This window comes from Anoplolepis gracilipes, chromosome 3 (assembly GCF_047496725.1).
Source record: "Anoplolepis gracilipes chromosome 3, ASM4749672v1, whole genome shotgun sequence".
Classification (NCBI taxonomy): domain Eukaryota; kingdom Metazoa; phylum Arthropoda; class Insecta; order Hymenoptera; family Formicidae; genus Anoplolepis; species Anoplolepis gracilipes.
The window spans coordinates 12,730,261-12,742,382 of record NC_132972.1 but is presented as its reverse complement, the minus strand read 5'-3'; the positions used below and the strand labels follow the sequence as shown (position 1 = coordinate 12,742,382).

Below are 12,122 nucleotides of genomic sequence, written 5' to 3'. Positions count from 1 at the left end.
AATTCAAGTATGCCGTCCACAATCTATTCGGAATTCTCGTACTATTCATTGTACGAAACAAGAATCTCGTTCCGTGATCGATTTAAGCGGATTTGATTTTTTTGGAGAATCTTGTCTCGCACGTTCTATAGCGTGTATCTGAAGTAGACAGGGAGTTGAAAGAGACTCGAGCAACACCACCAACATACGCCAGCTCATAGAACTGTTTGCTCTTAGGGTACGTTCGGAATGATCCGCGTAAAGCTGCATATTCGTATCCCTAGACGAGCCCTCTTCAAATAGCTGCCTGTTTGCTTACCCCTTGAATATATGAAAACGGTGGCAGGAATACATATCGCGTAGACCGCATGCCGGTCACCGCGAGCCACGCATGCGAGGCTTTTACGTTAATTCCATTTTCCCGCGTTTGAGCAAAACAAATCTCGTTCGAAATTTTTTCATCAAATTCTCAATGACTGTGCGTTTCTATAACTGAGTCTTCCCGGTAACTACAGTGCTCTTATATAATGCTAGCGGCTACTCGTTCGTGCAATTGTATGTATTAACATTTAAATTGGAACTAGAAACCAATATCACTTGTTGACTGAATAAAAGAAAAGAAGTATGTGAATTAGAATATATCATTAAGATTGAATTATTTGAAAGTTAGATTAAAAATTTACTAGAATGAATTTTTAGAAAGAATTATATAAAGATAAATCCCTTCTTTGAAACATTGCTATATAATAAGATTCACGAAATAAATTCTTAATGAATATTTTCGATTAATCATATCTTTCGATGAACAAGTTGTGAGACAAACAAGAAATGTTTTTTGCAGAACAAAAAAAAAACCGGGTTTGAATTGCCTTGATTTATCACAAATATCGCGAATATTTCAGATATTTTTTCAGCGTAGGTGTTTGCACTAGCACATCTTTGATGGCGAGCGAAACGGATATTTGCTCGTCCGACTAACGACGATATTCGTGCGCAACGAGGTAGTGGAAATAATAATGAACGAGAGAGGATAACGATGCGCGACGGTAGGCAGAAAAATAAGGCAATAAAATTATACGTGCGCAGCGATTTGTTTCATGTAAGGCCGCGTTAGTTCTCGCCGATTCATGGATCGCGATCGATCGACGAGAATACCGATCACGTGCTGCGCGAGCGATCAGACCCGAGTGATTCTGTACCAAGACCATTACAGAGGAACTCCACCAGCATGCGAGCATCAACTGATGTACTCGCGTGGTATGTCGGGATAGATCGCGTCGGGGTCGAGCCGCGTCGCGCACGCCGATCCCGACGTGGCGATTTCCGACGAGATTACCGCGCGACCGTCCTCCACGTGCTATTTCGCGTCACTCACCCGTTCCTCGATGGCCACTTTCCGGCTCTTCCACACGAACTCGCAGACCGCGATCACGCAGGCGACACCCATACCGCCCATCAGCACCACGAAGACGCCGCCGACGTTCGCCAGGCCGAGCTCGTTCGCCGCCGAGCTGCTTTTCGAAGTGTCGTCCTGTCCATGAGAAACATCGATTAATCTGTGGCCTATTAATGTGAGCTATTAATGGGTCGAGTATGGGGACCCATTGTACTCGATAATGCACTACCGGAGAAACGGCGGTTTTCGTGTTTAGTCTGCTGCGCGTCGTTAATGCACGCGCGGTCTTCACGCTCGAATGTTCATTATTGAAGCGATTCGCGTCATCGATAATATCGCGAAAATTTCATCTCGCTTACTGACACCTGGACTGATAAATTAAAGCACTGAATGAAGAGAGAAAATGGTCTATCGGTTTTATTAAATTGTCTGTTTGATGCTAATCTTAAAGCGTTTAATTTTTTAATTGATATTTTAAGTAAAAGAAAATATCTGGACCTTAAATTATTAAAAATATCGTGTATCTAAATTTATATTGCAACTTTTTAATTTAAATAAAAAATATAACAGATATACAGCAGATATATAGCATTTATATTAAATTAATAATATATCTATTTATAGCGATAATATGAGCCTTTCTTTTGTAGATTAGATTTATCGAAAGAAGGATGTTTTATAGAAAAAGAATCATCTATTCTTCATGAACATTCTCAGATATAATAGAATTTAATAACAATATAAATTTCTAAAGACAAGAGAAAACGGTATATTAAATGTATATAATAATTTCTTTAACTTTGATCAGAGAATTAATAATTTCAGCTGATTTACATATTTCTATATACAATGTGAAAATATTATTATATTTTTAATATCTTACAATTTTTATAGCGGAGCATAAAATCGTTAATTTCTCTTGCATAACTACAATTATCTATCTACATTTGTTCGTTAAATATCAGTAAATTTGCCCGGAAGGATAGATGAACCGATGAATTATCAGGAGAATTTATTGGCTACGCGAGAAATAGCAGTGCGCGCAACGGTGATCGCATGCTCGGCGAAGCCTCGATTTCGCGAATTCGCGAAATAGTCTTCTTTGCGTGCCGTCTCAACCCTCAGTAACCCTTCCCACCCTTAACGGATGAAGAGAGTTACTGAGTCTGGCGCAAGAATTTCGAACGCGCACTTCTTGACTGCGCTAGAATATTTTGCGTGAGAAAAATGAGGGAAGAGACGAGAAGCTAGATGGTTTTAATTAAAATGCTTATAGCGAATGAAGAAGCTAAGATAAAAAATAGTTAATTGAAATGGAGTTCTTGGATATGATAAAAACTTAATATAAAATACATCTATATAATGATAAAGAATTTCTGTTTACCGCGATCTGTGCGTAAATAAAAAAATATTTAATTATTTTCACGTAGTTGTAATAAATATGTTGATATATATAATACAATTATTTTGATGAAAACACTTAAGACTATTCATTATTTTTTTTATATTTTATATAGATATTTTTTTTTAAATTCCTCTGTCAAATCTTTTCTTTTTCTAAATAATCTTCAAACTATTTTTTTACAATTATTTAAGTTAGATGTTTCGTCATTAATATTTTTTATTATAGATTTTGCATTCTTTATCATAAGACGATTAAAAGTAAATCGTATACTTTTGCCTAATTTGCTCACCCTGCAGGATCCGCCACCTCGCTTCTCCTTCCACCAGCGCGTTTTCAGCACGTGAAGCCTTCCTTCCTCCTGTAGCTTTAGGATGGCCCCGTTTATGGCCGTTCTATATGGTGAATCTGAAGTTCCAAGGTCGTTTTGAGGAACTCCCCCTACTGCCTTTATCGTCTCGTAGCATCGTACTTTCGCGAAACTTTCGGAAGTACCGTTGCGCCAATCGTTCCCCCGCGCCAACGTTTCGCCTGCAATTCCGCGCGCGATCGCTTCCTTCATAGCAACATTCTCTATCGACTGGTATTTTCGCGCAGTCGCGAGATCAGCAAGACGACCGATGATACGATTTCATTCGATCTCTCGGGATGAGCTTGGCGGATAAATGCCTTGACTAACGCGCGCTCGCGCGATCTCTCGATTCACCGAGGGAACGATTCACATTTTCTATTAGAATTTCATTGCATGAAGGAGAAATTTTAATTAAGTGAGGATTTCTTTTATTCGCAGGCGAGTGGGCCAACATAAGTACTTCATTGTAATATCGATCTACGTTTTTTTTTTCTTCGAAACCATTGTGCCATTTTTGCTACGCTTTTTTTATAGATTGGAATTATTAAGATATCGTTTTTTTTTTTAATTAAAAGAATTTTTGAAATCAAGTTATACTTTTTACATTAAATTCTATTAAAATTGCAGTTTATAGACTTCCATGTGAATATTTGTACAAAAGCAATAAAGAGAAAAGTGCAAGCCAATACGAGTTAAACGCAAATAAAAATATGATGAAAAATTGTGACACTTAATCTAAGTATAAAACAGATTAATATTTAACACATATTTCGATCAAGAAACATATTAATGCATTATTATATTGTATTGACATGATAAACATATGATATATAATAATAATTTTTCGATAGTTACAGAATTTAGTATTCTACTTTGATCATAAAATGTATCGATTCATATTTTATATGAAAAATAATTATCAGAATATATTTACATATATAATCAGAATATATTTGAATAGCTGGTGCTATCCAGCAACGTGCGTAAATTGCCGAAATATGAGAAAAAAATTAATTAGTATATTTTCTATTTAATAGAATAAAATTTCATAATTATTGTGAGACGTAATATTATATTTGAATTATGCTTCGATGTGAATGAAGGATACATCTTCGCTTTCTATTAAAAGTTTTTCGTCTGCATAATCTATGCGCTATTATTCGATAATACCAGCAAAAATGCACTAATGAATAAAATAGTATTTAAATAAGCATGAAATAATTAATGTTTTTTTTTTATTTTGGATCTATTTTAATTTGAAAGATACAAATATAAATAATAAAATAAACTTATGATTTATTAATGATATAAAAATTATATTATTAAAACTCGCACTAGTATCTTTAATACTTCCTTTTATTTCTGTTTTTTTTTTTTTTTTTTTATTTTTAATCATAAAGCCTTTTTTCTATATCTTCATGATTTCAATTAGAAAGCACACTCAAATCTTACACGAATTTACATAACTTTATATAATATATATGTATGTAATAGTGTTTCTATTAACACTTACTTGGTGGCATGGCTATGCCGTATCCTTTCGAGTCTAAGAGACCACCGACTTGAGTGAGGTCGCAGTTCCTCTCGATTACGTATTCGATGGAGGTGGATTCCATCAGGAATGCGTAACTGCCTTTCCCCTTGATCACTCGATCCACACCCTCGACGTTGCTCGACGTAAATACCGTCGGCTTCGCCGAATCCATGAAGGACCACATGCGTTGGTACGTTGAGAAATTGGAATCCTAGATCACGCCGAGAATTTCACGGTTGAGTATGCGTGCCGTTAAACGATGGAACGTCGGTCGGAGTGGAAATTGGTTAACCCCGAAGTAGGCATGCCTTACTTCAGCATAGGTATCGCGCACCTCTCGTCCCTAATTGTACGCATCGCGTGCGCTTTCTCGAATTAATAGAGGAATATTCTCGGTCGCATCCTGCGGTTTCTCTACTAGCTTGATTGGAGATTCTTAGTCCGTCAGGAGCAAATTCAACTCAATTGTGGGATTTCAGATAACAATACGCTAATTTACTCCATCTTCTATTCTGCACAGCTCCTTTTATAGCTACTTCATTATTATATTTTATCTTACAGTGTTTAACTTACATATATAGCGTATTTGATGTTGCACATAATGCAATAATACTCAAAGATATATAATACTGCGCGACGTGAATTTTATTATATTCAGAATGCACGATATAAATGTATGTATCGTAATCTTACCCTGAAGAAGGCTGCCGTGCTGCCGCCTTTGAGAGCACCGTATTTGATCTTTGTCTGCTTAGCGAGATCCTCGGCGCTCTCGATTGGAGAATCCATCCTCTCGACGGTGAGGAAAGCCGCGAGATTAGCCGTATAAGAGGAGATCATGATCAGCGTGAAGAACCACCACATACCCGCGACCATGCGAGTCGATACAGCTCTGCGATAAAAGATCAAAGACTGCATATCGTTTCTTTCGATCAGGCAAACTAAAAATATCTTGCTCGAAATTATGCGTAAAATAGTCACCGTATATGTACAATCGTTCTTATTTGTAGAGCTGCTTGTTCGATAAAGCGAAGCGTGTCGAGAAAATATGGAGTTGCAAAAAAAGGAATCAGTAGCACCTGCCGTTCGCGAAAGTTTTCGAGAGTAACGTCACGTCTACCGCGAGGTAAATGGACCGTACGGAAGTTCAACTTCGCTTTATGTAACGAGTTAGCTGTATACGTCACGCGAGTGTAACCCGTTGCACAGTTAAGCGATCCGCGCGTTTACTATTAAATGGCAAATGCGGGAGTCGGCAATGCATACATATATGGAATGTATGCGGGCGAATTATTTTACACACGAAAATCGGTGCGTATACATAAATGCAATTATGTCATGTATAACGAACACGTGCAATTATTGGAAACTACTAACGTTACTGCGCGTGACGGTATTCCAAGCTGCTAGCGCATGCTATGCGATTTCATGCATTTTGATGGCCAGGAATAGACAAAACATTCTGATTTATTTCGTCGCACTTACGCACGATTTGCCGAAAATTGTAGCATACATATACATATATATATATATATATATTTTTTTTTTTTACAAATTAAAAAAATCATGTCTCTTTGTTGGAGCATATTTTACTTTCTCGGAGCTTTTTAAATTCCGAACATTAAACATCTTGTTAATTCAATATCATGTTAATTCTTTATTGAAGGAAAGTGCCTGCTTCAAATTAATTAGAAAGTAAAGTTTTGTTACTTCGTTACACCACTGAAACGCTTAATTTGCCATAACCTTTTAATTAAGTAGCTCTCTAATTAAGCCATCGATTAAATTTTCATTAGAGACGGGAGTCGACAAAAGCCGTTAAGGAATACATTCCTGCTACTAATTCCCACATTTTCCGGCATACTTGGCGTACAATCGGTTGCAGCAAGCCTACGATATAGCACGGTTTGAGCGATTCTTGTACTATCTAATATAATCATTTTTATTATGCCATTGCTACCGTTTAGTTTACACAATCTGGTCGACAGGGATACAATGGATTCTACATTATTGTACTCCATTTTTATATATACTGCGTGCTTCGATAACTTACTTCGGCGCTATATCGGAGCCTTGCTGCATGAGCGAGCCTATGGTGAACCAGAGCGAGTTCAGTAGGGTGAACTCATTCTCGAGGACCTCGGACTGCCCGTTGCACGGATGGGGATTCTCCCACTCGTAAGGGCTGAACCTGCAGACAGGTGAAAGGGGAAGGTCCGAGATTAGATGTCAAAACGTGCATCTCTATTCACGTATTATCGGTGTTGTCATCCTGAAATGGCGCGATAAATCTACGGAATTATTGTGCTTCGTGGTCAACTGGATCATTTGAGATTATTCGCTGAATAAAGTAGTTTACGGTGATTTTTCTATAATAAAGGCAATATGTATGAATAACATGAAAAATAATATACATTATTTTCATAAAATAATACATAATACTATGAAAAATTATTCTATTTATACCTTTATTTTATTTTTCCGATAAAAAAGGAAGTTTAACTTTATCGTGACAAAAAAAAGTTATTGTTTTATTTCTTCGATTTTAATTATATCACTTGACTATGTATAAAACTTGTTTGATTAATATAAATAAAATAATTGTATAAAATAATATATATTTATCGACAAACAATAAGGTTTTTTTTATTTATTTATTATTTAAAAATACGTGCAACATTTTATACATTGTAACATTTTATGTATTTTGTTCCTTTATTCCCCTTGATACAAGTAAGGTTGCTCATTTTTAGCATCTCGTAGCGATTTATCAAACTGTCTATATTTCTTAGTGATCGATCGCTCTTATAATTTATGCACAGGTAAAGTAATGGTGTTTCAGTTTTACTGAGGGATAACCAGCAGTGCAACATGCAACGAATACGATGAGCACAATTGTTAATACTTTACGCACATGAAGATTATTATCTTGATGCGTAAAAGTAAGCTTACTTGGGCAGAATGTCACAACCCTGCCGCATTAGGGAACCAATGGTGAACCACAAACAGTTAAGGAGCTTGAAGCGATTCTCCAGACGATCCGGATTTTTGTTGCACGGATGCGGGTTGTACCATTCGTACGGAGTAAATCTAAATTCAATTATTCCAAACACGGTCTGATCCAATAGTATTCAAGCATGATTTTTCGTTATGGAAAACTCTAAAAAATTTATCTAAAATTCGTCCATTTTATGATAAATATGATGAATGTTAATAATTTATTATTTAAAGAAATATTTATTGAGCTTAATAAATAATTTGTATAAACAGCTAATATTATACATGAGAAGGTTTTTAATCTGTTTTTGTATTGTCATAGAATAGAAATGATATTGATATCGATATAAATTCAATTTTTAATCGCTGTATTAAATAAACTACTTGTTAAACCAAAAAGAAAGAAGAAAACTCGTGAAAGACACCCCTTGTACTCAATTCGTTGATGTACCGTGTTACATACGTAGGAGATGATGCACAAAGTTTGTATCGATTAAATAGAGGATCGAGTTTCCAGAATAGTATCACGACATTTTGTCGCAGAAATTTAAAGTGGTTTCACTTGCCTGGCTAGTATAAAGAGGAGCACGGAGACCCCGAGATAAGCCGTCGCCATGTAGATCCAAACGTCGAGGCTAAGTGGGCTGAGAAACGAGAACAAATTCGGCGGTTGCTTTATGGGTTTGCGGTAAAGTATGCTGATCCCTGAAAATTCAAAATTCTCGTTTTATGCTTAACCACGGCACAGATTACAAGTAGAGAATGCATTGATGTGTGGACACAGTGGACCGAGTATAATTACTCCTGAGATTTATTCCGATTTTCTTTACGGCTTACGAAAGCATATAACGGTCCACGAAATTGCGCTTGCAAAATTATTTCGGAGATATGCAAGGTAAAGACTACTTGTCATATATACATTACATACATTATATATGCTTTAGATTTTTATCATTTTAGTATTATGTAATTTTATTAAAGATATTTTATGTTACCTTATTAATGCAATCTTAAATCATCAATTTTCTTACGCAGAAACATTTCAATTACATATTGATTGAAACATATTTTTGATAAAATACTTTTTTAATGCTACGATTAAAAAATTTATTCATAAAAATAGCACTAAAAATATTTTAGAATATTATCTCATATAAAATTTAACACTCTATTCACACATGAGATAGCATGTTTTTTTACATATCTCTTTACAACACGTTTATAAATGTCACGGAAATACGGCGGCTGTTATTAAACGACGTCATAGCGTTAACTCTCACCTAAAGGCATGAACGGCGTGGTGAAGTCGACAGCCTGTTCCCGATCGTACGTGATAGTGAGATCGGCGATCGCGAGATCGGCCTTCTGATCAAGCAGCTCCTTCATCATCCCATCCCATTCCTTCGTCTGCTTATTGTACCCGCCATAACGTCCGTCCGGCACAAGTCGGAACGTATAATTGAATCCAAGCAGCCGCGATATCTCGTAAATCAAGTCGACGCTGTAGCCTTCGAATTGCGCATTTCCGGTGAGCTTCTCGCTTGAGTCCTTCCGCATGCAGTACGGCGCGCTCTGCGAGATAATGAGCTGCCGTCAACAGTGTACTGCACATATGCATCTGAAAGGATGCTGCGCGTTTACCGATACGAGCAGTCGAGTTTATCGACGATAGCTCTCGACGGCAAAGCTCTCGAGCCCGCGAGTGGAGTTATAATATCTGCAGAAGTAATCTCGACGACGCTCATATATGAATATCAAGATTAAAGTATATTGGATATATTGAGATTATATATATACATATACTGTTCAATAGCATCTCTTTGTATTAAAGTTTCTTATAATACTAGAGTGAATCGTATCTAGATAATACATATATAGTAGTTTGTATACGATAAATATTTTTTTAAAAAGTAGAGCTTATTTTTTAATTAAAATTTAATATAAACTATGTAATTGTCAGACGAACATGTAGTTTATATAGAATAATTATTTAATAAAAGTTATTAATTTTTTCCTTTTTGACAAGAGATTTCATAAAATTCGTATAAAAGCTAGAAAAGAATGTCTTGATAAAAATCTAAAATTATGTTTTACACATTAAAAATTAAAGAATTTTGTTAAGAGTTTAATGAATATTTTTCAAAAATATCAAGAATTGTTTAATGTTACTTGTAGATTAAGTGCAAATGCATTGGCAAATATCTGAATTTTACACATAAATGCTAAAATATTTAATATTGAAAATTGAAAAAATTGCAAAAAAATAGATTACAATTTTTATTGTCTTTAGATAATCAGAGTTAAAGCTTTAAATCAAAATTTTTGATAATTTTAGATTTCTGCATACACTCCTATAGTATAATGAAATTATATCTATTCTACGTATATTTATTTCTAACGGAATAATTGATAATCACTTTAATATATTATATATTATATTAATATAATCACTTTATTTCACTTTATTAATAATTTTTATTTAATATATTATATTAATATAATCACTTTAATAATTGATAATCACGTTAATCACTTTATTAGAGAATACTCTTTGTTTGATACAAATCTCATGAAATTCTGAGATCTTTATTTGTAAGACGTGTTCTTATCAATGTTTTTATCAATGTTTCATTTAGCTGCAGATTTTGCTCACCAATACATTGATGGAAGAAATGTTAGCGTTTTTTTATGAAAATAACTCTTAGCCGCATCTCGCTTCTTATTACATGCGAATTTACCATTGGAAACTCACCGCCATCCCTTTCTCGACCGAGTTTCAAGGTACTTAATACATTACCGAGTACATTACTTGTCGCCGCAATTAGCGCGAGAATAAGTAATGCGAGTCGAGCGCGCCGTGAAAACTTCAATTAAGCCGCGCGTATCCGGCAACGGTGTTTCCGTTCTTCTCATCTTCTTTCCTCTCCGAGAAAAAGAGGAAAGCGGAAAGCTAACGAGCGCACAGAGCGTTCTCTTCACTAATGGACGGAAAAAAATTTTCCATCCCGCTGTGTGCCGCTTTAATGCGGCGACGTTCCCTGTTTTGTTCGCGTTTCGATTAAAGCAACGATTTTCGAGCTCGCCGCGCGATTGTCGCGCGAACGATTTTTACAGACGTAAATAAGCGCGACGTCTTCGATACCGGAAAATAAACAATTTGTTATTTTATCTCACTTTATAAACTAAAACACCATGCAAAATAGTTTTTAAAATTTATGCGTCAAGTTCAGTAATTCCTTTTTTTCCTAGAGGATTCCTTTAATCTTCCACATGTGCATATTGTTATAAAATTAGCATAAACGTTTCCTATCTTGTTTAAATAGCGATAAAAGAAGAGAGATTTTAGTGATTTATATAGAATTTTTTTTTAAATTTTATTTGGAGATTTTGTAGAAATATATAGATATACCTAACTAATTTTATTACTTTTTTAAATAAGTTAAAATATTTTATTGTACTTAATTAGATTTTTTTTTATTTTTCTAAACAATAAGTCATAAAAGATTTTAATGTAATACTACTAAATTTATTTAAAAAAATAGAGAATTGTCTAGTTATATATTATTCCATTTGAATTACATAATACACAATCCTTTATGAAATTCAAAAAAGCATGAATTTTAGTATTCTCGTTTTCAAAGATAGAAGTTTTATTCAATATATTGTTCTAATGTTTGGCAATGATTCTGGTTGGACATGTTGAAAACATTACTCACCAGTATGGTCGTCACAATAAAAGTCTTATTTTGCAAGTTTTCAACGATTTGAGTGTAAACGTCGCCATAGCTCCTCGTGAAGTTGATACCTTTGGTACTGTTCCAAGTACCGATTTTCTTCAAGCCCTCTTTGCTATTCAGTTCGATGATATCTAGGACAAAGTCAGAGCGAAAACCCTGATGGTCGAACTTGATAATACCCGTGAGCCCCGTCATTTCCACCTAAAAAATATGTAATAAATAATATTTAACATACACACAGTTAATATATATTATAGAATAAATATTAAGTTATATTTATAAACATGCTAAATCTTTGTGTGCTACTACAAAATAATATTTATAATCATAAGATTATATCTGAATTAATATCATATGTTTGTAAATATATGTATAATAAATTGCTGATATGTTAGATTATACTTATTAAATTAATTAAATATCGAAATATCTAGACATGCTATTTAATACGCGAACAAATTAACAAAAATATGCTTAATAATATGTTTTATGTATTTGTAGTTTTACATGTAAATACGCGATGTACGCAAATCAGTATGTAATTCTCAAAAATCATGGCACAAATTTTATTAAACGTAAACCTTTGATTTCGTATCTTATTGTATTAGATGTTTTGTTATTGCTGTTGAAGAAAAAAACATATTAATGATTTTGATTCATTTAAATTTTTGTTACATACACCGGAAGAGGTATATGCATCTTACCTATATAAACACTCGGCGTAC

At 34.5% G+C, this 12,122-nt stretch overlaps 1 protein-coding gene across 8 annotated transcripts in view; it reads right to left on the bottom strand.

Moving 5' to 3' along the window:
• Kair1d (Kainate-type ionotropic glutamate receptor subunit 1D) overlaps positions 1 to 12,122 on the bottom strand; it is a 223,521-nt gene that overhangs the window by 3,250 nt on the left and 208,149 nt on the right. For 6 of the 8 annotated variants that reach the window (XR_012046403.1, XR_012046408.1, XR_012046404.1 and 3 more), the window contains 8 exons: positions 11,377 to 11,598; positions 8,941 to 9,232; positions 8,227 to 8,365; positions 6,717 to 6,854; positions 5,357 to 5,555; positions 4,643 to 4,874; positions 3,070 to 3,185; positions 1,355 to 1,510 (listed from right to left, as the gene is read on the bottom strand). Coding sequence is in view for 1 of the 8 variants with exons in the window: in XM_072889012.1 (XP_072745113.1) it covers positions 1,355 to 1,510; positions 3,070 to 3,185; positions 4,643 to 4,874; positions 5,357 to 5,555; positions 6,717 to 6,854; positions 8,227 to 8,365; positions 8,941 to 9,232; positions 11,377 to 11,598 (1,494 nt within the window). In the remaining 7 variants the exon portion in view is untranslated. Of the gene's footprint in view, positions 1 to 1,354; positions 1,511 to 3,069; positions 3,186 to 4,642; positions 4,875 to 5,356; positions 5,556 to 6,716; positions 6,855 to 7,615; positions 7,754 to 8,226; positions 8,366 to 8,940; positions 9,233 to 11,376; positions 11,599 to 12,122 lie in introns of all 8 variants that reach the window. The other 2 variants (XR_012046407.1, XR_012046409.1) reach the window with 1 other exon arrangement.